The following is a 27,600-nucleotide window of genomic DNA, read 5'->3' as shown; positions in this document are numbered from 1 at the left end:
TCCAATACGACTCTTTTTAATAGTTTTCCAGCTACAGAAAGAATCAGCCACAGAAGTTAGTGGGGAACTAAACACTGGCTCTGACATTATGAAAGAATCTGAAAAATCATATGGCTATGAGAATGCTGTCCCAGGCACCCCAGAATTGCATCCTAAGGCATCAATGGAATGTAACAAAAATGAATTAGGCTACGTGAGCTAATAAACTTATAAAACCTCCAATAGCAATATGTTTTATTATTGTTTATTATTTATTACAGAAATCAATGTACTTACAAATCATCACACTATTACAATTCTTCAGAGTCTCTTTCTTGGACACTGCTATGACAATAGCTTTTGATTATTTTAAAACTTGGATTCCATATGCAAAACACAACAAATAAGCAAAGAGCAGTACCCTTCTTCAGCAATATGTCAGTATTTCAATAAGATAGACAGTAAAGTACCCATATATAAAATATCAGTAATAACATCAACAATATTTACAGGGCCAAATAAATTGCTGTGAAAAGTTATTAAAGAAAAGAAAGAAAACCAGAGATATGTCTGAAGCCAGGCTGCAGTGCTACATATAGTTAAGGGCTCTTAGTCCAATCAAGGCCTATGAAGAGGTTCAGGATAACTGAACACAGAAGAATGTTTTGCTATTTTTATTTTTGATACCAGGCCATTGAAATGAACCGCTGATGTACAGTTGTCTTTATAAAATTCTCTTGACCAGTAATATAGCATTTTTTCTAGGATATTAATTGGCTTCACAGATGGCAATTCAAAACACTTTTTTCCCCATGATGATTCATAAACATATCTATGTCATAGATTACTGCAATCTTTTTTTCTAATTTTTACAGACTTCCATTGCACATGTTTCTCAATGTCATCAGTTTTTAATTTTTTTTTCCTGCCTGGATAAGTTTAGATCTAGAAACTCTCCAGTTTCAAGTGTTGCTAATAAAAAACAAGTGGTTGTGAGTAATGTTCTGTCTTTGTGGAACTCCCAGTCCAAAGTGCTGTTTTAAAATAAGAGATGGTCTTTAAGAAGCAGATATTGAAATCATAAATGTGGCATAATTAAAATCAACACCACTGTACAGGATACTATGACAAAGACTGACAGGGTTTGCATGAGCTTCGTGTAAATATTGACAGCAAAAACATTAAATATTTGGCAGTGCTTCAATCCAGGGGATTATCTTAAAAGCAAAAAGAGTCAGCATTGGTGGGGGTGGGAAACAGCAAACATTTTACTTGGGCCCAGGCACAAAATGTGACATACTGCTGCACTTCTACCCAGATGTCACAGGAGTGAAATAAAGAGACCAAATCATTTTGTTGATTAGGGTTGGAAATGGTTTTCTGGAAAAGGCATACCCTTTTAGTTGGATTCTGCACACAAGACAATACTTTAAATGAGTGAGAGCCATACAATCAATATGTGGTACCTTTTTAAATTTAATATTCTCCTGAACTAGGGCAGAGTTTTGCACACCAACATCCATTTCATTGCAAAGCATCCTAAAGGCATCTACTCTGTTGTCCCCATGTATGCTTAGCATACTGTTGGGCTTGCCGAGCTTCAGTTCTATCCTCCTTCTCACAGAGTGACATGTAGCTGGCACTGAACCTGTTTAGCCCAAATCAAGTCTGCAAGGACTGCTTGGCTCCAGGACTACCCTGAGAATTTCCAGAGCTCTCTGAATCAACAGATGGAAGGAGGAGGAGGTAGGGAGGAGGAGGAGAAAGATCGGGGGGATAAGGGTGGGTGGGGCCATTATGACATAATCATGCAAATGCTGTGACTTTTACCCACTACAGTCCACAGAATTCTATAATATTTCAGGAAAGGTAGAATGAGATAGATTAAAAAATGGTTTAAAAAAAAGCAACATAATTTAAGGTTTCTGGGCTCATGTTATATGTGTGTCTTATGAAAAGCAAGGAGAAAAATGATCTAGTGAGAGTGAGGATATATAAACATTTAACTTCTATGTGTTGAGATTTAGCCTGGGAGATAATACCGCAGTTATTAAAGGCGTTAGTAATCAAGAGAAACACAATCATTTTGAAAGCAGTACTCAAAAGTAATATATACATCAGCACACACTCTTTCCAATCAACAGAATCACTGTGATCATTTTCTCCCTCTATTTATACTATTACAATAATTAGAGGTCATGATTTTGATAGCATCTGAGGCTAGGTATACAGAAATAGGTAAGTCTTGAAGAGTCTTGTTTCACATTAATTTAGATTTTGGATTCAGTCTTCTGAATTTCAAAGAATAAACTGGGCTCCATATCCTCGACAGCCATTGCCAGCTACTGTCTCGTGCTACTCTCCTGATGCTCCTTGGATCTTAGCACACTGCTTCTGTGTTCACCTCCAAGAGACTACATAATACATTTTCTATCATGGTAGCCTGGGTAAAGAGACTACTGTCTCTTTACCCAGGCTACCATGATAGAAAATGTATTATGTAGCATGCCCTTCTTAAATATAATGGCAGCATAATAAAACCCAAGAAAGTTTGATAAACTTTAGAAGGAAGAGATACACTTCCTGGTTTATATCAGAAGTGTTTAGAAGCCCATGATAGAAATGTGGGAATAGTTTAGGCCCAGCAGAAGAACCCCTTCCTGGAGCAAAATTGTTCCTCACCATGTACACTTCTGATAGATATTTTTCCAGTTTCAAGACAAAATAGCTAAACTTACAGTTTAGAACCTTACACAGAAAACATTTTTATCTGTAAAAAATCAGGAACAAGTAGAAGAGCATTCCATACCCTAGTTGCATATACATATAATTGATAGTAAATGTTCAGGGTTGGCACTCCTGGTAAGAATTTGAGACCAAATTTTGGAAGGAGAAGTTATATTCATCCACCAGGATCAAAGCATAGTTAGTTATCCTGGCTCTAGATATTTCTCTAATTATACCAGCTGATACTGTTACTGTTTTATTTATTATGGTTGTCTCCCAACTTTTGGTACTAAGCTCCTCAAACCTCAGAGTACAACATCTGATGCAGGAACGCTAAGCCCTTATCTCACTTAAAAGAATGTTAAAGCAGAGTGGCCTATATAAACTGCTTGATGTTGTGACAGCATCTTTGTTTCTATACTAGTGAACAGAATTCCCTACTTGTACTGCTCTTCAAACTAGGGTTTTAAGACAGAAATATATCCTTTTATAATGTAAACAAGATTTGCTGGAGTTACTATAGATCACAACAGCAACATTTAACATAAATATTTAAAAGCTTCTCATGTGAAAATATCATTTTAGGTGAAAAGTATATTATAAGTGCACAATTGCAAAAACTGTATAAAATAAGAAACACGTTCCTTCTTTGCTTCCTGTGTCCTCCAATTAAATATTTATCGCCTGAATGGAGTTTCACACTGATTCTAATTAGGTGCAGAGAAAGGGCACAGTGGACAAATTATATAGCCTGTTGTAATAGTCAAAGTGAGCAAATGTTAATTGCTTATACTATGCAACAAAAGATTTTTTTTAGCATGGCATTGTTACATGAAGTACAAATAGTATAATTGCAACTTCCTGATTTAATGGAAAAAGAGAGAGAGAGAAAGAAAGGTGAAGGGTAATGATAAAATGCAAACTACATTAACAATGTCATATAAATTTAATGCATTGCCTATGTAAAATAATATAGTTGCTTTTCAATGGTATTTTGGTATATTTCATAAAATTGCCAGTTAATGTTGATCAGATATTAAGACATGTACTCTTCATTTAGTTTTTTGAACAGGAAAATTTCTGTGAATTTGCTGTTTAGAAGCAGGAAGCAGGAAGCACTTGGTTATGTCCAGTCAGAGAAGTGCAGAACAGCATTTGATGCAATCCTCCAACATACATATATATTTTCCTTTTTACTTAAAATCACCAAAGAATGGTGCTTAACATAGGTTGCATATTCTCAAATGATCATGAGTGATTTTCCAATATGGGTTTGAAATATCTGAGATACTTTAAAGAAAACTATGATAGAGAATTTAACATTCTATTTATCTGGTTTTTAAAATTTTTATTTATCCCACCTTTATTATTTTTTTATAAATAACTCAAGGTGGCGAACATACCTAATATTCCTTCCCCCTCCTATTTTCCCCACAACAACAACCCTGTGAGATGGGTTGGCTGAGAGAGAGTGACTGGCCCAAAGTCACCCACCCAGCATTCAAACCTAAGGTGGGACTGGAACTTATAGTCTCCTGGTTTCTAGCCCAGTGCCTTAACCATTAGACCAAACTGGCTCTCGGTTTTAATGCCTACAAATGAAGTTTTCTGTCTAGAATCTGATATATGCCTAATAGAAGGGATTGTTGGTATTTGTTCAGCAAGATTGATTTTCTTGGGTATTGTAAGGCTGTAGTGCCTTAACTATAAGAGAGCACTTTGCTTTCATCAGTTTCCATTCATTTTCTGTCATCAAGATACTATTACTCCATGCACTAAGATGAAATTGCTTTTTTTCAGACAGAATGGCTTGATGACTATGGTAAACTTTTTTTAAAAAATGCTATCTATAGCAGATTCTTCTGACTTCTAAGATTCTGGCATGTATTGTCCCATGTCTGTCATTCATCTCTATGAGGATTAAAACTTTACAGGACAATTTCATCAGCAGATGAGCATTTCTAAATTTTGTTTGAATGGGAGAGGTTTCATACTGTATTATGAATTGTTTTGCTATATTCGATGGGACAAAATGTTTGATTTGGCTGGATCGTAACTTAATTTTAAAATCAGAAAACAAAGTCATCTGAGAATAACAGCTCATCAGTCACTAAAAGCAGTGCTCTGTCCTGGTACATGATGTGCATAAGGAAACCCTTGAAAGCAAGTACAACAAAATCAAATACAAAAAATGATGTGCACATCAGAACTCCAACAGCAGCAAGGAACGACCATCCAGTTGTACCTTATGCTTTTATCCTAAACATATCAGCTAGTACCTAGGATTGGTACACTGGACTTAGTATATATTTTATGCAAATCAAATGGTTTCAGTAATTGTTGGACACATACATATCATACATACAGATCAAAAGCAAATATTTTACACTATACCATTAAAAACTGTACACAATAATTATCTTTTATCATGAAAACCCCTTTTCAGTTATATGAATTATTGACATTCTTAGTAAATATAAATTGGAGGCATAATGATTCTTTGTGATGGTTAATTCTGCTGAGTTTGTACTATATTGATTTTCAATGGCATTTTAAGGATTGTTGTAAAAAATACTCGTATTAGCCTTCTTCCATCTAATTAATAGTAGGATTGTAACTTCTTATCATATATGAAGCACATTGATTTTCTTGAAAGCTTAAAATGGCCCATTACAGAAACATGGGAAATACGCTTCAAAATATGTATTAAAGTAGTAAATAACAGAAGGTATCATTATAAGTTGACATTTCTTTCATATTTTTATGTCATAGCATATCATTGAAAATAGTTACTATGGACATACTGCACTTCAGATATTTTTTATTTTGGGGGATAAAAGAAATAACATTTTTTCCTGGTAGCTTGATGGAAATTTTGTACTGGATTAACAAAGAAAGTGCATATCCATCTTCTGGATCACATCCCGTGTGTGCAAACATGTATAAGGGGGAATTCCTGCAGGCATCCACAAAACAGTGGGTTGCTGGCATATAAGCTCTAACAACCCCAATCTTTGTGAGGAATATTAAGGGATGGATTCATTCCATTTTCTTTTCTTTTATTTCTTCTTTAACATGGTTTCAAAGGGTAATTGGCTGGGGGCCATATGCTGGGTGGAACCAAAGCAAGATATGGGTGGAACCAGAACTCTCAAACCAATAAGGATACCCTTTATTTTATGACACATCCATTTTTTTCTTTCTCTCTCCCCCCTCCCCCCATCTCTCACATTCTTTTCTCTTTTTCACCATATTTTCTTTCTTTTCCAAGCAGCAGATGGCAGGGAGTGGACAAGAATTTATTTCCAGAGATCTGAACTGATGTCTTGCAGAAAGCTGTTTTGTTTATCCCCTCTAAAATGGGGTTGAACAACCCTTTACAAGTTGAGGGCATACATAGCGTTGGATGGTAAGGCAATGGGCAGTTGTAAAATGCAGTTGAGATAGGAAGAAATCCTTTTCCAACCTTAACTTTAATGTTCTGCAATAGATAATTTTTCTATAGATAAATTTATGCTAAATATTCCAAAAGGTAGTCAAGCGGTTCCACCAAATTTTGGTGGCAAATTGTGCCACTGAATTTGGTAGTAACTGAGAAAGAGAGTCAAACAACTGTATCAAATTATGGCAGCTGCATGCTGCTGCTATTGCCCATCCAGATGTACCTGATTAGACCAGATCATTAGATCAGAGTTTTTCTTTTAATGCAATACAGGCACTAGGTCAGGGTGAAGAAACTGTGGCCATCCAGATGTTTCTGAACAGCAGTTCTCAGCATCCTTTATTGCTAACCATGTTGGCTGGAGTTACAGAAGATTACAGTCCAGGCACTGGTTCCTCACCCCAACTCTACAACATCAAGTCAATAACCATTTTTGCCATGACCATCTAATGTTCTCCTCTCTTTCTTTTTAAATCACCAGATATTTGCAACATGACAAAATTATAAGTATATAGTAAAGAAATACATGAGCAGGAAAACAGTTCTGCAGTGTTTTAAAATAAATTGGGAAGTAGTTCTATTTATTGCTGAATAGTTAAAGGAACTACTCTATAATGATACATTAAAGACAGCATATGCTTTCTGCAATCTAAATATTAAGAAATAAAGAATTTCAAGCATACTATGATTCCTTGACCAGAATTTGATCGAGCTAGTAACTTTGTTTATAATACTGTATTTGTAGATCCCTATAGATATAACTTAGTATTGACATGTAACTGAAATCCAGTTGTTTAAAGAAATGCAGACAAAATATCAAATAGACAACAGTCCAATATCTAACAAGTAAAAGGGAGAAAATGCCAACATATTAATGTATAACTTTATAACATTCTTAACTGTACCTATCATAATAACTTAACCTACTTAAGTCTTCTGTCTTCATCCTTTTTCCATGTGTATTAGTTGAGATTTACCAAAAAACATCTCCAGACCCTGGAGACACTGTGTACAAATTGATGCTTGCTGTTAGCCAGTTCCAGACTAATACTTAGCACTTAAACTAACATACCACATAATATTAGAGCATAGAATTTAGAGACCCATTTAACTTTGTTTCCACTTGGATAAGGCTGAAGGTATATATGATGGTGCACAGAAATTGCATACTATAGTTACTGCAGTGTAATGTGGCTATGACACAAAATGCCACAAAACTGCAAGGCTGGTAATTTTAAAGAACCAAGAACTTGATGCTTGAGTACCCAGATTTCTGTCCTCTTTATAAATGGAAAATGTTTTTATAGTAGTTGTGGTTGTGGTGTCCATTTTTTCCATTATTAATATGGTTTCATTTCTGTCTTCTGACTTCACACTAAAAACATCTGAAAAGAAACACAAACAAAACAAATAGTTACTTATTTAGCAAGCCCTGTCAGTAAGAAAATGATGATTTTTATGGTTCCACCATTTTTACATCTGAAAATATGACCTGTAGCATAATCTGCTATTTGTGTACTTATCAGTAAGACTCAATAATTTAATTCAATTTATTCCCTATAAGCATGTTTAGGCCTAAGACTGTAAGTAATTTGATAGTAAATTTTATTGAATCCATAAAGACTTAGCGTTGACTAAACTGGAGCGTGAAATCTGTCCATATATTGTAGAATATAACACTCTATCTGTCCTGAAAGAGTCAGAAAATAAAATAGAATCTTCCATATATCTTATGTCTGATAGATTATTTTTGAAAGAATCAATAGTTTAATTATTAGCTTCATAATAATCTAATTAGCTAAAATCAATGGAATTTTCACAGCTGTAGACATTTGGGCATTTGCCTTTGATGCAGTTCAAATCTCAGTAATGATGGAATTTGATTTCAATGAACTCCAGTGCAACTGAGTGCAGTGCATTTTTACTCAAAAGAATAAAATCAAGTCAACTTAAGTCTTAACACATCTATCCTACCAGTTTTTTAAAAAAACTTAATCCCCCCCCCCATCCTATTGGACCTTTTTTTTATTATTATTGGTACTCCAAAGCTTGGTCCTATAAACTTCCCAAACCACTAAATTGGGTGCTCTCAACTTTAACTTTTAACTTTAGTGGCATCATAACATCACCATAAACCATTGATTGTTAAAGTGATTCTTTCAGTTCTGCATTTACTACAAATAGTTCTTTCTTTAGTTGACTATTGGACATTGAGATGATATGAATGATATGAAAATTAATTATTTAATTAATTTCATGTAAATTAAATTAAAACAATTTGTTTTCTAACAAAGCTTGCTCACCTTTTTTTTTTTAAATCCGATACACTTTGGGAATATGACTTTAGCTAGCCATTCAGCCCTTAACCTGAAACAAGTCTCCATATCACTAACTACTGTTTGATATGGTGTTAAGGCAGGTTCCTATGAATGATGAGAAATTGCCAGAGGTTGTATGCCAGGAAGTATAGGGATCCCCCTATATTCTGAGGGAGAAAGTTGAATCATAGCTGAAACACTCAGCAGTCATAAAAAAGTGTTAACCACAATATACATTCATCTGATCAGAAATCAAGGGGCTAGATAAAAAGGGGTGGGAAATCAAACAAGAAAAGCAAACAGGTAAAAGACAAGTGAAAGAAGGAATCCAAGAAAAAAAGGAGAAAGGAAAGGAAAAAGAGAGAAGAGTATAAAGAAGTTTGACCAACAGAAATGAGGTGAGCAGCAGAAATCTAAGAGAAACTGGACAGCAGAAAGCAAGTCATAGTGCTCAGAAAAACAAAGTAGGAGAAAGACATGAAAATAAATGGAAGTGGAAGACTTGGAGAAGGTTGGACGACAAGGGAGGCAGAAATGGGAAGGGAACCAGACTCTCCTTTTGCCTTGAGAGATGTCTAAATAGACCTTTGTTAATAATATATTTAAAACGGCTCTGAAAAATGTATGGAAATGAAGAGAGGAAGAAGTATATTTTGCCTTTGTGATCTAAACTGAAAGGACTGCTATGGCCCTTTTATGCCCTTAAAGAATAAAGTTTCAATTAGCTTTTCTTAAAGATATGCTTTTCAAGACTTCTCAGCTGCTGCCTTCCTTCCATGGAATAGCATTCTCTGACATCTGAATGGCTCCTCCCGGACTGGGAGGCCATTTGAGAAAGCCATTAAAACATGGTTATTCCATCAGGCCTTGTGTTAGAAAACTGTGAGCTTGTTGTCTCTGATAGTGGAAAGTCTCTTTTTGGGTTGACTGAATTGATTAATATGATTCATGTTGCCCATGTTGTTTTGATATTATAGATATACTCTGTTTTTACTGTATAGTTTTAACCTGACTTATGGATTTGGGATGTTTGCTACTCAGAATTGTTTGCAATTAGAGCTGCCTAAAAACTCAGTAAAGCAATCAAACAAACATTTAAAATCCCTAAAACAACAACAAAAATGATGAGGTAGCAACAATATAGAACACAGCAGTAGAATTAAAACAGGGGTCTCAATGAACAAATACGTCTTCAGTTTATTCTAATATTTAAAATGTCCTCTCTTAGATAGCTGCATAAAAGAATTTTTGTAAATGTGGTACCATTATAATAAAAGAGACCAGCAGTAGATCTGAGAACTCCAGCAGGTACATAAGTGAGAAAGAATTCCATCAAGTATCCATATCCTAAACCATGGCTGGCTTTCTGTGTCGTGACAAGCATTGTGAATTTGATTCCTTGGTATGCAAGAAGCCAGCAGAACTGTGTGAATAAGTTCCTGATAGGCTGTCTAATTTCCCAGTCTAGCATTTTCCATTAGCCCACCTCAAAGTGAGTTGTTTATAGAGCACATCACTATAGTCCACTGTTGAGGTTACTAGTGCATGAATTACTGTTACCAGTACAACTCATTTGATTGCAGTAGAGTTGTGTAAGCCAAGAAAGATTAAAATGTTAAGCTAAACCATTGAATTGCAGGATGCAGAGGAAATTAGAACTAAGTTGAATTTCTCCCCACAAGACAAGAGAGGCTTGGGGAGAGGATGGGTGTGGGTGCAAGGGTATCAAACTGGGCTGGTAGCAGACAGAAAAGCTGGAAGTTTCACCGGTGAGGAGGTCACCCAATGAATTCAGTCGGGGTGAATCATGGTCTGGAGAGCAAACCGAGGGAATAGCTAAGAGAAGTAGTTTGGAACAAAACGTTAGTTTTTCTCTGTTTGAACATTTAAACTTTTGGCAATGTAAACCAGAAAGGGCAAATGCAGAGTTTCCCTGAGCTTTTTCATAATATCAGCCTTCATTTGGGAAGACAAATGGCTTCTGGGATGTACTCATAATAAATGTATAGGAGAACCAGATAGTGCCATCCCTGTTTGTTTTTTAACTGATAATGCAGTTCCAGGCATAATTCCTTGTCCTCATACTGGATTTTATTCAAAGGGGAAAAAAAAGTGGAGACAAGAAATATTTATGGATAACAACAATATTAAAGAAAGATGGAGATCCTTCATATTATGATAAACTAATCAAATGGGGCCCAGGTTATGTTAAAGGACATCTGCAATTGCACCAACTTCCCTGGCTCCTTGGGGGCATACCCTGCAGATTGCTGCTTGATGTAGGGCTACAATACTCAAGAGTTTTTTTAATCTCTTTGCTGTCATCTATTGGTTGTCTGGATTTTGGCAGCCCAGGTCTGGTAGCCCTATTTTAATGGATTGTTTTTATTCTGAAATATTATTGTGTGGTTAGTGTAAGCAGCTTTGAGATTGTTAAAATTATTTGTATACAATTTCTCATTATAGAGAAAGTGTTAATGTTTAATTTTTGAGTCACCAAGCCATGATATCTTTCAGCTCACTCCAATTTCTATTCTTATCTACAACAGACAGCATCTGGAGACCACTGAAGTCTCACTGGACCATTTCAGCAGTTTCTTCCCCCTTCTTTCTTTCTTTTTTTAATCCTTGCACACCTATGGAAGCCCTGGTAAAACTCTTTATGAGAGTTTATATTTTCTATGGTAAAACTCTTTTATGAGAGTTTATATTTTCATTGCACAAACATAAGCACTCATGCCTGAACCTCGAAAGCAGAGGGAAGGTTTAAAAATAAATCATGGGAAGAGGTATTTTTCTGAAAGCACCTGGTCTTTCTTTCCATCACTGTCATGCTGCCAGCTGTGGTAAAGGCACTATTTCTCCATCCTTTTATATCATCCTAGCCTGCTGACTTCAGCTCTCTAGAGCCTGCAGATTAAATAAAGACTTCACAAAGTTAAATCTATTCCTCTCTTTCACTTGACCATATCCAGGCTTGTAACTTGATTTGCTGCTGTAAATTGGCTAGGTTGGGAAGCATTAATTCGTTTATTCTTCTGATATTGACTTAACCAAAACATCTAAAGTAAGATTGAATACTATCTGAAATAAAAGAAAATGGGGGAGTGTTGGCATTTTAACAGTTTTCCCTTCAGTACTACAACACTATTTAATACGCTATATAACAAGTATTAAATAATACATCAGGAAAATCTGCCTTTAACCTTCCCAGGGAAAGGCCCCCAATCTTAGTTTTCTCTTGCACTGTAGCTTCACAGCAATTTCCTTTTACGGCCTGCTGGCAATTAAAAGGTATGAAGGTTAGATGTGCCAACAGGACATTTTGTAAATCTCCGTTTAAAAATTAAATACATGTTGTTTGATAAAATACTATTATTGTATAGGGGCATCTTTTCATTGGTAAAGCCTAAGCTTAGCAGGATTGCAATGTTTTACTTACCTTCCCTGGGAATTATTCCCATGACACACACATAGACACAAAGAAGACAAAAGTGCAAAATAGCTTCCTCTTAAATATCAAACCTATTAGGAACAAATACCTGAGAGAGTATAATAGTGGTTCTCAGATACTCCCTAGGCTATAGTTATAAATAAATTGAAATGCTAGCCTTGGCTGTCATGCTGCCCCAATGGCAAGCATGAATTTAGTAGGACTCTGGAAACAAATGCAGAGAACTCTTCCCAACAGCCGAAGAAAACTAGACAGATTCACTCTTTCAGCTGGGAAGGACTGAATCTGTTTCTGTTCATTGCACTTTTGCATCTTTTTTCTCCATATGCTAATTTTATTTATATATTAAATTTGATAAATAAATATTTATATATTAAACTGATATTTCAAACAAATCTTCTCCAAATAGGATTTCAATCTGCATTTTAATGCTTTTTATTTTTTTAATCAAAGTACACATTTAAAAGTGTATGTTCTTTCTTAGTATTATTTAAAGCAGGCCTGTGAAAGGGAGCTTCGGTGATGAGATGTTTCATGCTGGAGTGGTGTTGTTTGCTCCATGTCTTTGCTTCTTCAGTCACCTAATGGCCTCCTTCAGCATATCAAGTAGCCGAAAAGGCTTCTTCCAGCGAAGGCAGCTAGAGTGACCTGAAGCAAAATGATGAGGAAGTTCTGCTTTGCACTTTAGAAATCAGGACCACAATACTTTATAAAGCCATTTTGAAGGAGTGCTTTATTCGAAGCTTTGCACAGACCTAATTTTAAAGCTGCATTTTGATTGACCAAAACTGCTGAACAATTTCTCTCACAACATCTGGATAAGTGCAAATTCTGATGAAAAGTTAAATTATTTCTGATCCACCCATTAATTGAAAATGCAGTTTAGTATGTGTTTTACAGGAATATATAAATACTGAACTCCTCAGACATCTCTAGTTCATCTTAATGATGTCTCTGTGGGCACAACTGGATTCCATAAAGTGAATGCTTAGCGTTCCTTCTCTGAGTGGGTAGGGGGAGGAAACAGTACACTGTCTCCCCTTTAGAAATGAGGACTCCTTTACCCATTTTTATGTACCCACTACCACCATTTGGGGAATTTTCTTCAGTTAACCTGTAATTCTCATGTATGCCTTGCTACTGTTATCTATCAGCTCCACTCAGCCAAGTCTCATGGGCATGAAACAATGGCTTTAATTTTTCTTTACAAACCTAGACAGTAACAATTTCCAGCACTCATACAAACTCATGTAAATAATTGGAAGCTAACAGGCAGCAAAATTCTTTTTTTCACTTTCTAAGCCTAGCTTCCAACTGCCATAAATGCCATTCTTCCTCCTGAAATATGAGAAAAATAGCTTACTTTTTCTAAATGTGACTGCTCTCTCTACAAAGAAGTAGTATTTTGTAATAGGGCAAATTACAACTCGGGCTATTAGATTAGACCCTAAACTTCTTTTGATGTCATGGAGCATTAAGAATTTATTGTTTTTTGTTGGTTGCAGCCAGATAGATAGTGACAAGATCATGGAAACAAGAAAGGATTTGAATATTTCCATATTGTTCGATATACTATATATTGGAAAACTTCTGTAATGGAAAACATGACCCCCCCCCCAATATCAATGTTATGATAATGCAGACTATTATTTTTACCCCATCTAGTTTAAACTTATTATGTGGAAGAATGGCATGATTACTGTCTACTACCTAATTCCAGGTTCCTAGACCATTTATAATTTTTAAATAAGTTATAAGATATCTATAATTTAAAAATAAGTTATATCTACTTGGCTTTATATATTCCTCGCTATAAATAAAATAAAATGAAAATGAAAAAAATATTTGAAAACAAACAAATAAATCAAGAGAGCTGTAGTATGGAAGGAGCATAACTATACAGAGATCCAAAAGTTTTAAATTTGTCTATGGCAGTACCCTCCATTGTGGTAGAGATGCTGGGCATACACATTTTAATTTTATGGACTGTGAACTGGGATAGGCCGTTTTATGTCCTTTCTTCATCCATCATAATCATGGACTCAGTTTGTTAGCAAATATTTCTGAATAAGTATGTAAAAAAAGTAACTTTTTCCAAAGTTAACTTTATTATATTGATCTTGATATTTTGTGTTATATTCCACATGCTACTCTTCTAAGAATGCTTAAAATTCCTTGTGTAAAGATAATAATTATAAAAGATGTCAGACACCTTTCTCATGATTATAATGTTAGCAGTTCTTTCATTACTGAGATACAGTAACTATCAAAGATTGTGGGTTAGGTTTTTTTTTTTTTTTTTTGTATCTTCGAGTCAGTATTGACTCTTGGGAACTGTCTGGACAAGTCTCTGCAGTTCTCATGGCAAGATTTTGGAAGTGGGTTGCCATTGCCTCCTTCCTAGGGTTGAAAGAGAGTGACTGGCCCAAGTTCACCCAGCTGGCTTGGTGCCTAAGGCAGGACTAGAATTCACAGTCTCCTGGTTTCTACCCTGGTGCCTTAACTAATACCCCAGACTGGCTCTCCAACTATCAAAGTACTAAAGTACTAATGATGTTATCTTAATGACAGCCAACAATGAAATATATTCACTCAAAAGAACAACTTATCAAAAATTTAAAATGGAAGAAATTGTTCCAGTTTCACCTAACTACGTTCAAAAGCAAGTACTTCAGAATCCATGGATCACAGATGATTAATCATTTCATACAGTAAATGCTGACATTAATCAAAAACTTCAAACTTTTCTAATCTTAAAATTCAAAAATAAAAGTAGGTGGGAGTATCTGAGCTATGTATTAAGGACAGGCCACATCAACCATTACTGGAACTATGAAAATAATGAATAACCAACAGATTTGCCTTAGAACATAATTATTAGACATGAGGAAAAAAAAGGAGAATACAACAGTGTCTAATCCAGATAAAATTGACTAAATCCTATATGGTTTATCATCTGCATATGAAGACCAAAGCATGCTGAGCTCATCATTTAAATACCATATTTGGTTGAACAGGCTTTAATAACGAACAAGAAACAGATCATTTGGAGCACAGGACTCAAAAGTGCACACTTTTCTTCCCAAGGAAATTCACCAAGCCTTTCTCATTTTCTTTAGGTGTTGTCTCCAATGTTTGTTAAGTACTTTAATTCTTTGTTCTAGTTGAATGAAATCATATTTCAGAGTAACACTGTTCATACATCTTGAGCCTTCCTTTAGAACCCAAAGATACATTACAATGAGAATGTTGATCCCCATCTGCATTACAAATCAGATAATAACTTATATCCATATTTAGAGAGAGCCATAGGATAAATACCTACTGGACTCATTTCACCATGGGATGTAGCAACATAGCCTTTTTCTGTTTCAGAACAATAACATGTAATGTAGAGGAACAAATTATCGCTCAAAAGAAATGCTGATGCATCATCTGAATGGCAAAATACTAACTTGCAAATGCTTCAAATACTTTTGTTATGTTGACTTACAACCAAAATTACATGTAAATTAATTAAAATTTACTCTTTAAATTATTATGTATTCCAGAATAACGTTAACTCTGTTCTCCCTCTTTTTTTTTTTTTAACTTAGCTGTGTCTCTGTATGTAGATGCGGGATTAGGATTTTATGTATTTTTTTTCCTCTATGTACTTCATAAAATGGGCAACCCCCTATCCTAGTCTCCTAGGATTCTGTGTTATCTTTGAAGAGGAAAAGAACTGTTATAGCTGTCTGCTGAATTAAATATTAAGTAACATCTAGTTTGGCTTTTAATTATAGGTTACCACTAGTTCTATAACTCACTGTACATATGCTGTGAGACAGGCAGACAGGCATCTCTATGTTAAACAAGGATAAGTCCCTGTGGTTTTGAAAGTACATGCTGATTTTGTTTGGAATACCAGCAAAAGAAGCTAGCTGTAGATATTTTGAGCAAGTGCAGAGATTTTTAAAAACACTGGGTTTGCATGGTGCATGATTTTCAGGTAGAGGTACTTTTCCCATTAGAAAGCTGGATAAAGATTCATGTATGAATCTAAATGACCTCTGAGTTGCAGAAGAGTCAGTAGCAAAATAAATGCTTTTTATCTAAAAGGCCTCAGTTTCATTCACTGAAATCTTCAAGGAATCCAGAAATTCCAGAGGATTGAGCTAGAGTGACTGGTGGTCTAGGCAATATATGGTTGCTTCATATCACTTCATTAGCATGGGAGATTTGAGCTAATTATTGATACTGAAGAAATTATGGATATTATGGCACTTCGAAGGAACATTTATCTTTAAATTGTCATCTTTTCTCATTTATTCTTTGTATGAATTGCAAAATGTCCAATCTTTTCGTTCTTTCAAATATTGCCTTCAAAAGATACAGTATATAACTTACTACATATGACAACCATTATTTTTCAACACTTTCAAAATGATACATTTACACAGGGCAGTTTTAGGATAAGTGGGTTATGCAGTTAAATCTAATATGTCAGTTCAAAACATATTTACTGTGAAGTATAATTAATTGATTTTAACATAGGTTCTGTTCAAGCAAGTGCATTTAGATGAGAAAGGATAAATTTTTAAAGCTGTCCTCTCTGCACTCTATCTAGGGAATATATAATGCTACACTCAGTGGGGAATTAATTCTAAATAAGAGCAGACATGGGAATCTTAGTGCATATGTTTTTGCCATGGCTTTGATAAGTCATCACAAGTAGAATAATTTAATCTAACACAAAGCATCCCTCTAGATGAAAAGGCAAACTGCTCATGGTGATATGAGTAATTTGTAGGGACCCCCCTCTGATCAGAAGATTATGTTGGTTGGCAGTTGTGTGAGAAAATTAAAGAAAAGTGCAACCTGACGGAACAAGATCTTGCATTACAATAGATGCTATGCTACTGTTCTTTCATTTTTATCACTTCTGATATCACTAGCTGAAATTGGTTTTATGCATCCAAAACAAAGATCTCTCAAAACAAAGTAATAACCATAGAATGTACAGTTTTTAAATAGCCCCAAATTATTTCCAAATGATACATTATCTTGACATCATGACCAATACTAATTATTTTCAAATGTGGCTGGAGCAGACAAATGGGGAAATGAAAGAGTGTACTTTGTAGAATGAAAGTGGCAATTATAGAACCTTCAAACTGCCATGCCTGTAATATTCATTCTGGGGTCCTAGTGAATTCCTTTCTGACAAAGATTTGGTTGAGCTAGTAAATTGATATGTATTAATGCAATAGTATGCGTGATTAATAAACATGGTTTATAGGTTTCCTCTGTTAATTGCTGATATCTTTTTGCCTTTAGAATAGGAACAGAACAGACCCAAGGCTTTATTCACTGCCAACATATGGCAATAGTGAATTTAAAAAATCTAATAAATAGATACATATGTTTTGGTCTGAGTGTAAAAGCTAAGGAGAAATGATAAATGCTGCACAGGAATGGAAAACTCCAGAAATTTCTGGTCTATATCACTGCATTTGTTTTCACTTGTATGCCCATTAAATCCCATTTCCCCATTTCACTGAGTTTTTAAAATACACAGAAAAGCACATATTTATATACAGTAGGCATTTAAATGAGTAATTATTACAAATACATGCTAGAATACTTTCATTCAAGATATCACTTTTAAACAATTTTTCGCACAAAAGATGCTTTGTTAAATCCCTTTTGACATTTATTTTTTAAGTTGAAAATTGCAGTACAAATTTTGGAGATGCGTCAAATACAGTGGATAGGTACGCCTTGATTTTACACATTTTTCCAAAGGTGTTCAGATTCTATAAGAATGTGCAAATATTAACATCCTAAAACATTTTTTCACTTAAGGGTAATGTCTCATGTACTGAGGTTGTCAGCTTCCTGTTTTAAGGGAGTAGTTCTATGCATATTTGTAAGAAATATGTAGAGAACAGCATTGCTTCTACACCATATGCCTTATTTACACTCATCAATACAAAAGAAGTAATAACAAAAAAAAAGCATGCAAACTGAATGTCAAAGTGACTGCTTTACAAAATACAAATGTGGGTTAAAAGAATAGCAGGACAAACATTTTGTTGGACCTCACCCAAATGTCACAAAAATAGATGTGCAATGTTCTGAGTTTTCCAGAAATTCTAATCAGGCAAAATGTTACAAACACAGGCAAGACCTGATAAAAACAGAATTCAAAATGTGCAGGTTCATATTTTTGAGCAATACGGCATGAATTGCTAAGATGGCACTAGACTGACTATTTATTTATTTATAAGATTTAGAAGGCCACCCATCTTATATAGTATAACCCTGGGTGGTTCACGAAACAATAAAAACAGAAGTCTGCAACAAAACTCCCGAAGCCCCAAAAGCAAACACTCCTCCCTACATCCCCATTTCAGTTTCTCTGAGCTCCAGCCTCACCCTACCCAGTGCTTGCAAGGAGAGCAGTTCTTCAAGCCTTCCAGAAGGCTTGATTTGTTTGTTTAAAAGGAAAATCAAGCCTTGTTCTTTGGATACTGCTGAAAATTATTCTAGTATTTCTTAGTATTAGTACTTTAGTATTTTTTAAAAAGACAAAACATAGACATCCACATAATTCCTCTCAGAGTAGCATAGCTCTGAAATGAAATAGCTTAAAATAACATTTTAAAACCTACAGTGAAAATGAAAAATCTGTGATAGGGCTGTTAATGAAGCAAATTATAGAGAACCCACAGCATGACAACCAATTTGATAATAAAAGCACAGTTGATTATAGAATTATACTGAGAGAACCAGATCACACGATTTTGATATAAGTTTGTACTTTAGAGCCTTGATGCTTATCTATTTGTGATTTTTTTGTGAATGAACATTAAGAGGTGTCAGCAGCTGGCACATCTTGTCTGATCTCAGAAACTAAGCAGGACTGGGCTGGTTAGTACTTTAACATGAGAACACCAGGAAACCTCAGGGCTGTAGGCTAAATGTTTTTAAAAATCCCAGAAGACAGTAATGAACCACTTCCATATTGCTGCCAAGAAAACTGGAGGGCTATCCTCCATCAGCAATCAAGCTCAGTTTGAGGACATCTCTACCAGGCTAGTGAACAAATGACACCACCAAGACTGGGATAGAGGAGAAAGTCCACGGTGCATCTTACCAGCTCCACTTCTCCCTCAATCTTATCCCTCACATTTCTGTCTACAAAAAATGTTGAGCATTCAGCCGAGAAGGGTACATCTGTTTTCAGCCAAACCTGTGTCCTTCTGAGATCCATAAGAAGCTTCTGTCCTGCCAACACAACGTAAAGTGCAGTTTGGTTTAGTTCTGCCTGAACTGGGGACTTCAAAATGACCTGTTCTGAATTTTGTGACCTCTAATAATAAAATGTGCATGTAACTGCATATAAATGAAAATGTATCAACAAATTTGGAACATCTTGCCCCCAGAGGTGAGACAGGCCCCCTCACTCCCAGCCTTTCGGAGGGACTTGAAGACCTGGCTCTGCCATCTGGCCTGGGGCAGGGAGGGAGGTTATCAGAGATGGGGTTGGCTAGCCCCCTAGAGGCCTGGTGTTACTTCCATCGGCCTCTTGGATTTTTTCTCCTCCTTCCATTTTGGGTAAATGTGTTTTTCTCTTTTTATAAATTTTGATGATGTATTTATTTGTTTTAATTGTTGTAAACTGCCCAGAGTCTCCCATTGGGGGGAGATGGGCGGGGACAAGTCTGCTAAATAAATAATAAATAAATAAATATAAAAGTGAAAATTACATACCAAAATGCATTTTATATTGCAACTAATGTGTCTTGCAAAAATGTATATATTGGAGAAAAATTTCACAAAAATTGTGTATATTAGGAGAAATGTATCTACAGTTCCTTAAGAATGTTCATTTAGATTTTTTTTAAAATGCAAACATATGAAAAAAAGGACAAGCTGAGGGGAAATGAAGCAAAACTAAAACTGACACACTAATCTATCCTTGCCTGTACTAACTTTAATTCTTGCACAGCTTTCAGAAAATTCTTCACTTTGCCATCCCCTGAAGCTCTGGCGATAAACTTCCCAGAGAGCTCTCTTCCACTGGATACCCCCCACCCCTCTTATTGTAGGGCCTTTTGTTCTATTCAGACATTGTTGCAGTGACCAAAATGAATATAATCAATAGTCCAAAAAGGTAGCCTGAGTTGTCTTCAAGGACTCATACAAAGAGCTTACACATTATTTACAGTGTTGTATTTTCTATAACTATGACATAACACAAACCCAGTTCATTTGATACAGAGGCTGAATAATAAATCTCTTCTGAAGTGGCATTGTAACAAATGCTGCCAACGTTTTAAGGTTTTCACTGATGTATGAGAATGAAGAAATGCAATTTTCATGTTGTGTGATAAAACTTCCCCCCTCCTCCCAAAGAAGGAGTAAACCCACAGATATGATTATAGTATCATAAAAAAAATAACAATTTTGTCTTGGAACATATCATTGAAAACCAGGAGGCAGATAATAACTTCAAACTTGCAATGCAAAAACAAAACAAAAACAAAAGCAAAATATAATCTGAACTTTAGGCTGTTTTGTACAAAACCTGTTTCAAAGGCATACTGAAACAAATGATTCTGATAGAGAACAAAACCTGATAGTATGTTAGAAATCCATTTTCCTCTTCACGTGACAAGTTGTCCAATGTTTCTGACTTTACAATGAGGAACCTGATGAGTGTATCATTGTGTAGAAGTATATTGATGCATTATATTGCAGTCAAGAAGGCATTCTTCTATGGGATTTAGTGCACTGAGCAGGAAGCTGGACTTGATTGTTACAGTGCAAATAGAAGTGTACAATGTAAGTAGGAAAGCAGATATGAAAACAAGAAGGCACAGTAATTAATAATTAGACCTCAAAATTAAGTTCTTTACACAGAGAAGGAAATGATCCTGACCCTGAAAGCACTCATTCACTCAAAAGCATCCCTTAAATTTAATGAACATTAGGGGGATTGCCAATACTGAAGGAGTAGCTTCTGTGGCTACACAGAAATGTTGCTGCATGTTTCAGAACTAAGTGCTTCTGTCTGTCTGAGCCACTGTATTGAAGACATCTGTTAAAGATCATTCCACAGCTAGAAGATGCAATCAAGAGATAAACCTTTTTTGTAATAGATAAACCTTTGAGTAATAATTTAAAATGCTGATGACTTCATCATGACCATCTCATTGGCCTTGGACCCAAACCAAGTAATCTTTTCAACTAAAATGGAATAAACAATGCTGCTTTTTTTTTTTTTTTTGCCAAAAATACATTTCTGTATTAATTTTTATTGCTTACTACGTGGCACAAAATAAGTTGGTTAATAAAATTTGTTATGTAGGAAAATGAACATTATTTGATTTATTTAACTTGATATGCTGCTGACTAAGTCTCTCAGCAGTTTATACTTCTGTTTCATTTCATGTTCTTCAGTGTTTGCAGGCAAGAGAATTTGCATTTGATGTGATTTACATTTGATGTGATTGTTGACTTTCAGGAAGTAATCATTGAAAAGGAAACTTACAACTAGTCAACACTGCTTTGCAAGTTTATATGGGCTTTATGTTAAAATAAAAATGTACTCTAAGAGACACAAAAAGGGAAAATACCAACTTCTTGTGAACTATTTTCTCTATTACTGAACATAACACATTACCAAGATGCCCAGAACTGTTTGACTAGATGGACAGGTGTTTATCAGGAGCTCCAAATCTTGTCATGGAGCCTCCATGCACTGCTTGCTCCTCAGCCATTGCCTAAATATGTAAGTTTACCTAATTTGTGTGTGACTGTGGAGCCCTCAAGATATGTCCACATTTCCCTGCCAGCATCATGTTACCAGAAAAGGCAAAGAAAGACTTGGGATAGAGAATGGATATATGGGGAAGAAAGAAAGAAAGAATTCTCATAGAAGATGGGGAAAAAGAGCAAACATGTAATAGGAACAAAGGAAGAGACATACATATGTGAAGAGGAAGGAGTAGGACAGATGAAGAAAAAAGCAGGGAATGAATGGGAAAGAACAAGCGGTGGATAAGTCGACAAGAATATGGGAGACCCCAAAGGCATTCCTGAATCTCCAATGAATAAATAGTTAGAAAATAAAATTTTGTTTTTTAAGCCTAGATTATGATCACCTTGAGAGAGAGAGAGAGAGAGAGAGAGAGAGAGAGAGAGAGAGAGAGAGGTGAAATAATTAGGAGGATGTTTTTGTATGAGTAATTTCTATGTTTGAGATAAACATTGAGACCACCAAGCCCAAGCAGCTGGGCACTGGAACAAACACTGAGCTGCAGGTTTTGTCTGGTATCAACTTTTGGTTGATATTCAACATACATTTCTCCTTGTCTCCATTTCACCTTGACAGGATTATCCAGCCAACCAGAACTTGAGCTCTATCACAGTTGACAGTTCTTGATGGAAGGTTTGATTAGCACCCTCAGTCTGCCAAATATCCATATCAAGAAGAGCACATTTCACTCAGAAGCATCAAACTGGTTTGAGACATAGTTGTATTAATCAGGTGCTTTGAAACCAGGTAAGCCCATGAAACTGGATAGAACGAGCGATTCATTTGGTTCCAGTTGTTCATGCTCACTTCTGGAACTATTGTCTAACCAGTTTTTCACTTGTGTGAATGTGTGGGGGTGGGTGGGTAGTCTGTTACATACTACACATATGACTAAAGTTTTTACATTTAAGGCATGATACAAAAATAGAAATAACATCTCAGCTTTCTGTCAATAAGAAATAATATGTACAAAATGAGATGTCCTTTAATCCCACTTACTCTCTAATTATGATATAGGCCAGTGTTTCTCAACCTTGGTAACTTTAATCTGTGTGGATTTCAACTCCCAGAATTCCCCAGCTAGCATGCTGCCTGGGGAATTTTGGGAGTTGAGATCCACACAGATTAAAGTTGCCAAGGTTGAGAAACAGTGATATAGGCAGATGAAAACAGCTACAGTGTACACTGGATTCATGTTTCAGAGAATGTTCTTGAGCAAACCAATCTTCATTGTTGAATAAACTACAATTTACATCCACATTCAAAATTAGGAAATCCTTGTTTGTGGGTCAATGTGGTTTGTTACCTAATTGTATAAGAAAGAAACTATAGTAGCAGTAATGGTCTGATACTAACTGAAATTGGAAACTGTTTATGAACTATAATTCTTCAGGTACCATTCTGCCACACCCAGAATTCAGGTTCTTTCAACACAAGGTTTTAAAACATCAGATTTTGTCTGACTGATCATAAAGGATAGACCACTTCAATTAGTTAGCAGTTGTTTATTATTATTTTGGTGGCTTCTATCAAACTCTGCTCTGACTCTAACATTAGTACTTAAAGTACAAAACTGTCATGTGCTTATCTTTATGTCTGTTCCCATTAATGTGACCTGTAAGAATAATAGTAGATTTTTTAATATTTTGTATTAAGTATTCAAATGGCATGGAGGATTGAGTGGCCCTATTTGTTCCTTCTCCTGCTCCCTTGGCTTATTTCGTTGAATCTGACTGAATAATGGATGAGTTATCTCTTTGCTTAAACTCATTACTTTGAATGTGATTTTTTTCTAAGAGAAGAAACTTCAGATTTAATTATACTTGTAAACAGCAAATAAAGAAAGTCTCATCCTCTTCAGTGAATGAGAATGTTTCTAGTTGTTCTTCCATAGAAGCATTAGTCTTGATGGTAAAAATCTCAGGATGAAGATGCTTTTGCAGCTGAGAGTCTCAATATTCAACTGGAAAAGTTTGAATTGATTCCTGATACAATACAGACTGCGTTTGGGGCTTTTTCAAGGAAGAATGTGTTCTCCTGCTTATCAGTGCAGTTGCAATCAATGTGAAATCTTATGAAGTCTAATCACAGCAAATTATGTTGTGAGATGGAATTGAACCATGGCAAAATGTGCACAGAGATGGGCTCTATTTGGGGGAAGATGGCAACTTTCCATAAAGATCCTTTTAGAATATAATTACTTTGGTTAGTAACATGAAATCATTACTTGATGAAATGAAAAGCACATAGGCACAATTTACCAAGATTCATCAAGAGCTTGGACAATCTAAAAAACATCAATTGCACATTCACATGAACCAAGATTTAAGGCAGCTGAATCTATAATTCAAATACATGTAAAGGACTTACATCTAGATAATAAAGCTCTGAATTATTTTCTTGAAATAAAGTTTAAATTACAAGGTAAACTGACTTGTAAACATTTGAAAATACTTGGTCTACCCTTGATATTGGATGTTCAGAGGCTCTTCCTGACTTTTTGGAGAATTACTTACAGGATTTATTTTCAGTACCTTCTGATTGTGATTTCCAAATTGATAATCCCTATAGATTATGCCCTAGAACAAATATCCCAAGAAATACTATTCTCATTATCATAAACTTTGCCAAAAATGCAGTGAGGATGTGATTTTAAGAAAGCATATGAGATTTCTACTTTGAAATTTAAAGAGCATCATCTCCAAATCTTTCCAGACATTTCTTCTGCAGTGATCTCATTGAGAAAACAGTTTGTTCTTGCTCAGTTAGCTTCAACATGAATAAACATAAACAAATCTTCTGAGATTATCAATGGAAATACAATGATTTCTGAAGAATCAGCTGATCTGACAATCCCAACAATGCCACTGTAATATAATGAGCTTTATCTGAGGTTGGAAAGATGTGCTTGAGGTTCCTACTTAGCCAGGAAAATCACTAGATTACTTTGTACTTACTAGATTTTTAGTCTAACATATTTTACAAGATTGTTGTGAAGATAAAATGGGTTGGGAGAGGTTAAGGATTTGTGTATTCTTCTAAGATTGACATTTTACTGGTCACTTAGTTGCATATATCAGGTATTTTTTTAAAAAAAAATCAAGTCAATTCAGGATAATAACGTTTAAAATTAATTTATATGTCATTTTTTCTTCAGGAAGCCCACAGAATTTTGGGGATGCTTCCATGAGTCATCCATCTGTGTATCTTTAAGTAACTGGCCTAGTTAACTAAAGCTCTGAGCCTTGTTTTTCCATATCTTCTTGTAAGCCTTTGTCAATCATTGTAGACAATATTGTGCTAGATTCAGGAATTTGATTCACTGTTCGGATAATACACAAGTGATACTGACGCTGAGAAACAGTATTTTGTGTTCATTGGAGAGCTACTAACTACTATTACAAGGTATTGTTTGTGGTGCAAAACTAAAATGTTTTTGCTCATAGCAGCCTGTTTGAACTTTTTTTTGAACCTAATTTTGCTGTTTTTTAGGAATATAATATCATCTCATTTCCATATTTTTCAAATCCATATATTAATTTTCATTCTGAAAAAATTCTTCAGAACATAGGGAAAAATAATAAAAGTGACAATCTGCTTCGTTGGGTTTGGTGTCTTTGTTGTGTTTTATTATGCAAAGTGTATCTATGAACATCTTAAGACATAAATTATGCAGATATTTATTAAGAGACCAGCAGGTAGATGATTCATGTAGCACAAGGAACAACGACAACAGCAAAAGCTGACTTCTTATGAACCTCTTGTGAGTTCCCATAAATGTCTTGTAGATACAGTACTGAAATTTCTGTTGCAGAATTTAGTTATGATACATTTCTAGAGAAAACAATGACTCAGATAATTCCTCATATTCATAAAATCTCCTCAGAGACGAAAGTTCAGAACTGTGGGACAGCCGATAAAAAAAGCTTTTTGAACCTCCTGTAAAGTGCTTGTGTTGACCTCTCCATATGTAAAGATAGGAAAGTATATTTTACAAAAAAATATCCAGAAGTTACAAGAAGAGACACATCAGCAGTGGGTGTCCTTCTCCCTCACAAATAAAAAATGCAGAAGAGAATGTTATTTCAGCAATATCAGGATTCAATTTCATTTAATTTACTGATATCTAGAACATAAGCAACAGCAATTTACAAAGTTGATATCAATAAATATACTGGGTGGGGAATTGGAAAATGACTCAGGTCTACAACTATAGCTTAGCTGCTGCACTTTATGGGAGTCTCTTCCATTGGGAAAAGAAAAATGAAACCATAGGAATCATATACCTCCTGTGGCAACGAATGAAAAATGACATTTCTGGTTGTTGCTAATAGAACTATGGCTGGGTTCACACACTGCACTCAACTATAATGTGGTTTGTTTTGCTTTGACTAGTGTGAAGTATGAACCCAGCCAGTGAAGTTTTAAACCATTATTTATGGCTTAGTAGTATGTGTGAACAGGAAATAATGCCTTTTTAATCATAGTTAAAACAAGCTACTGATATTAGTGTATGTGTAGCAGTAAGTTCTTTTGACTGTAAATACTTGCAACTCTTCAAGCAAGTACAGGTAGTCCTCAGGTTATGATGGCAACTGGGACTGGGATTGCTGTCGCTAAATGATGCAGTCATAAAGCATGATGTTATGTGATGGCATTGCTTAGCAATGACAATCCTGGCAGTCCTGGTTGCTGTTGTAACCCCAAGATGTGCGGGTCATTAAGTGGGAAGTACAATCCCAGGTAAGGAGTGTAGGGGTGCCATGGGGTGTGGGGGGGGAGGCCAGAGGAGGGGTTGGGGGACTGGTGCAGACCGTGAGCACACAAAAGTCAGGGGGTGGATGGAACAGCATGGTGCAAGCATAGGAAGATACTAGAACAGCTTGTGATCTTCCCTGCAGGCTTGCCCATTGACTTTGCTTGTGGGAAACTGGCAGGAAAGGTTGCAAATGGTGATCACATGACTGTGGGATGCTGCAACTGCCATAAGTATGAACCAGTTATTAAGCACCAAAATCACTATCATGTGACCATGGGGCTGCTGCAATGGCCAGAACTTCAAGGACCGGTCATAAGTACCACTTGTTCAGCACTGTTGCAACTTCAAACAGTAAATGAATGAGTAATCAGTAAGTGGGGACTGCCTGTAAGGGAGAAATTGACAAAAGTTCTGTTTTCCCTTCTATTTGATAGTACAGGTGTGGGAAATAGACATGCTATTCTTTGACCAAGTGCTGTTTAATCCAGATGTTATGCACTCTAACTCAAAATTTCAGTGAAAACAATCAAGGTTGATCTATCTTAATTAGTTGCAAAGTCAAGATAAGTAGCTTTTCCGCATGAACAAAAGCCACTACTGTGGAGCTCCGCTGCTGATAAGCTTGGGGACTTTTCTCTTCATCTGGGTGCTTTCAAGGAGCACTTTGATCAATCCTTAGTCAAAGTGAAGTGCCCCTTTGAAGCTTTGCAACAGCCCTGTTCAGCAGGGGACTAGCCAACTGCAAAGTTCCAGGCTGTGATTTAGGCTTTGCAAGCAATTCCCATTTATCAGAGTTATATTATAATTGGAAGCTCTATTAGGGGCAAAGAGGAAGAATAATAGTTGCCTTGAATTTTGGAGCCAGAAGGAACAGTAAGGCAAGAATTCTTGCGAATGGGGATACCAGACAGCTCATAATACTCTGTATTTCAGAATACTGCAAAAGAAAATACCAGCTTTTTTGTGGTTTCAAATAGGCCACAGCTGAGCCAGAAATCAATCTATTCAGATCTTAAATGGTACAGACATTGTGAGATCATATAGATCAGGGGTTGCATTTCAACTTGAACCGAATCTTCACATGGAAATGACATACAAAAATTGTTCAGAGTA

At 35.6% G+C, this 27,600-nt stretch overlaps 1 protein-coding gene across 2 annotated transcripts in view; it reads right to left on the bottom strand.

Annotated features, from left to right (window-relative positions):
- Positions 1–222: 222 nt before the first annotated feature.
- Positions 223–27,600, bottom strand: part of LOC103053686 (glypican-5) — a 403,447-nt gene continuing 376,069 nt past the window's right edge. For both annotated transcript variants that reach the window (XM_088131929.1, XM_088131930.1), the window contains one exon: positions 223–7,533. In XM_088131929.1, coding sequence (XP_087988055.1) covers positions 7,343–7,533 — 191 coding nt within the window. In that variant the 3' untranslated portion in view covers positions 223–7,342. The remainder of the gene's footprint in view (positions 7,534–27,600) is intronic.

This window comes from Python bivittatus, unplaced genomic scaffold (assembly GCF_059951505.1).
Source record: "Python bivittatus isolate LINGU-HERP-01145 unplaced genomic scaffold, Pbiv_v1 ctg000980_np1212, whole genome shotgun sequence".
NCBI classification, from domain to species: Eukaryota; Metazoa; Chordata; class Lepidosauria; order Squamata; family Pythonidae; genus Python; species Python bivittatus.
This window is presented reverse-complemented; position numbering and strand designations above follow the sequence as displayed.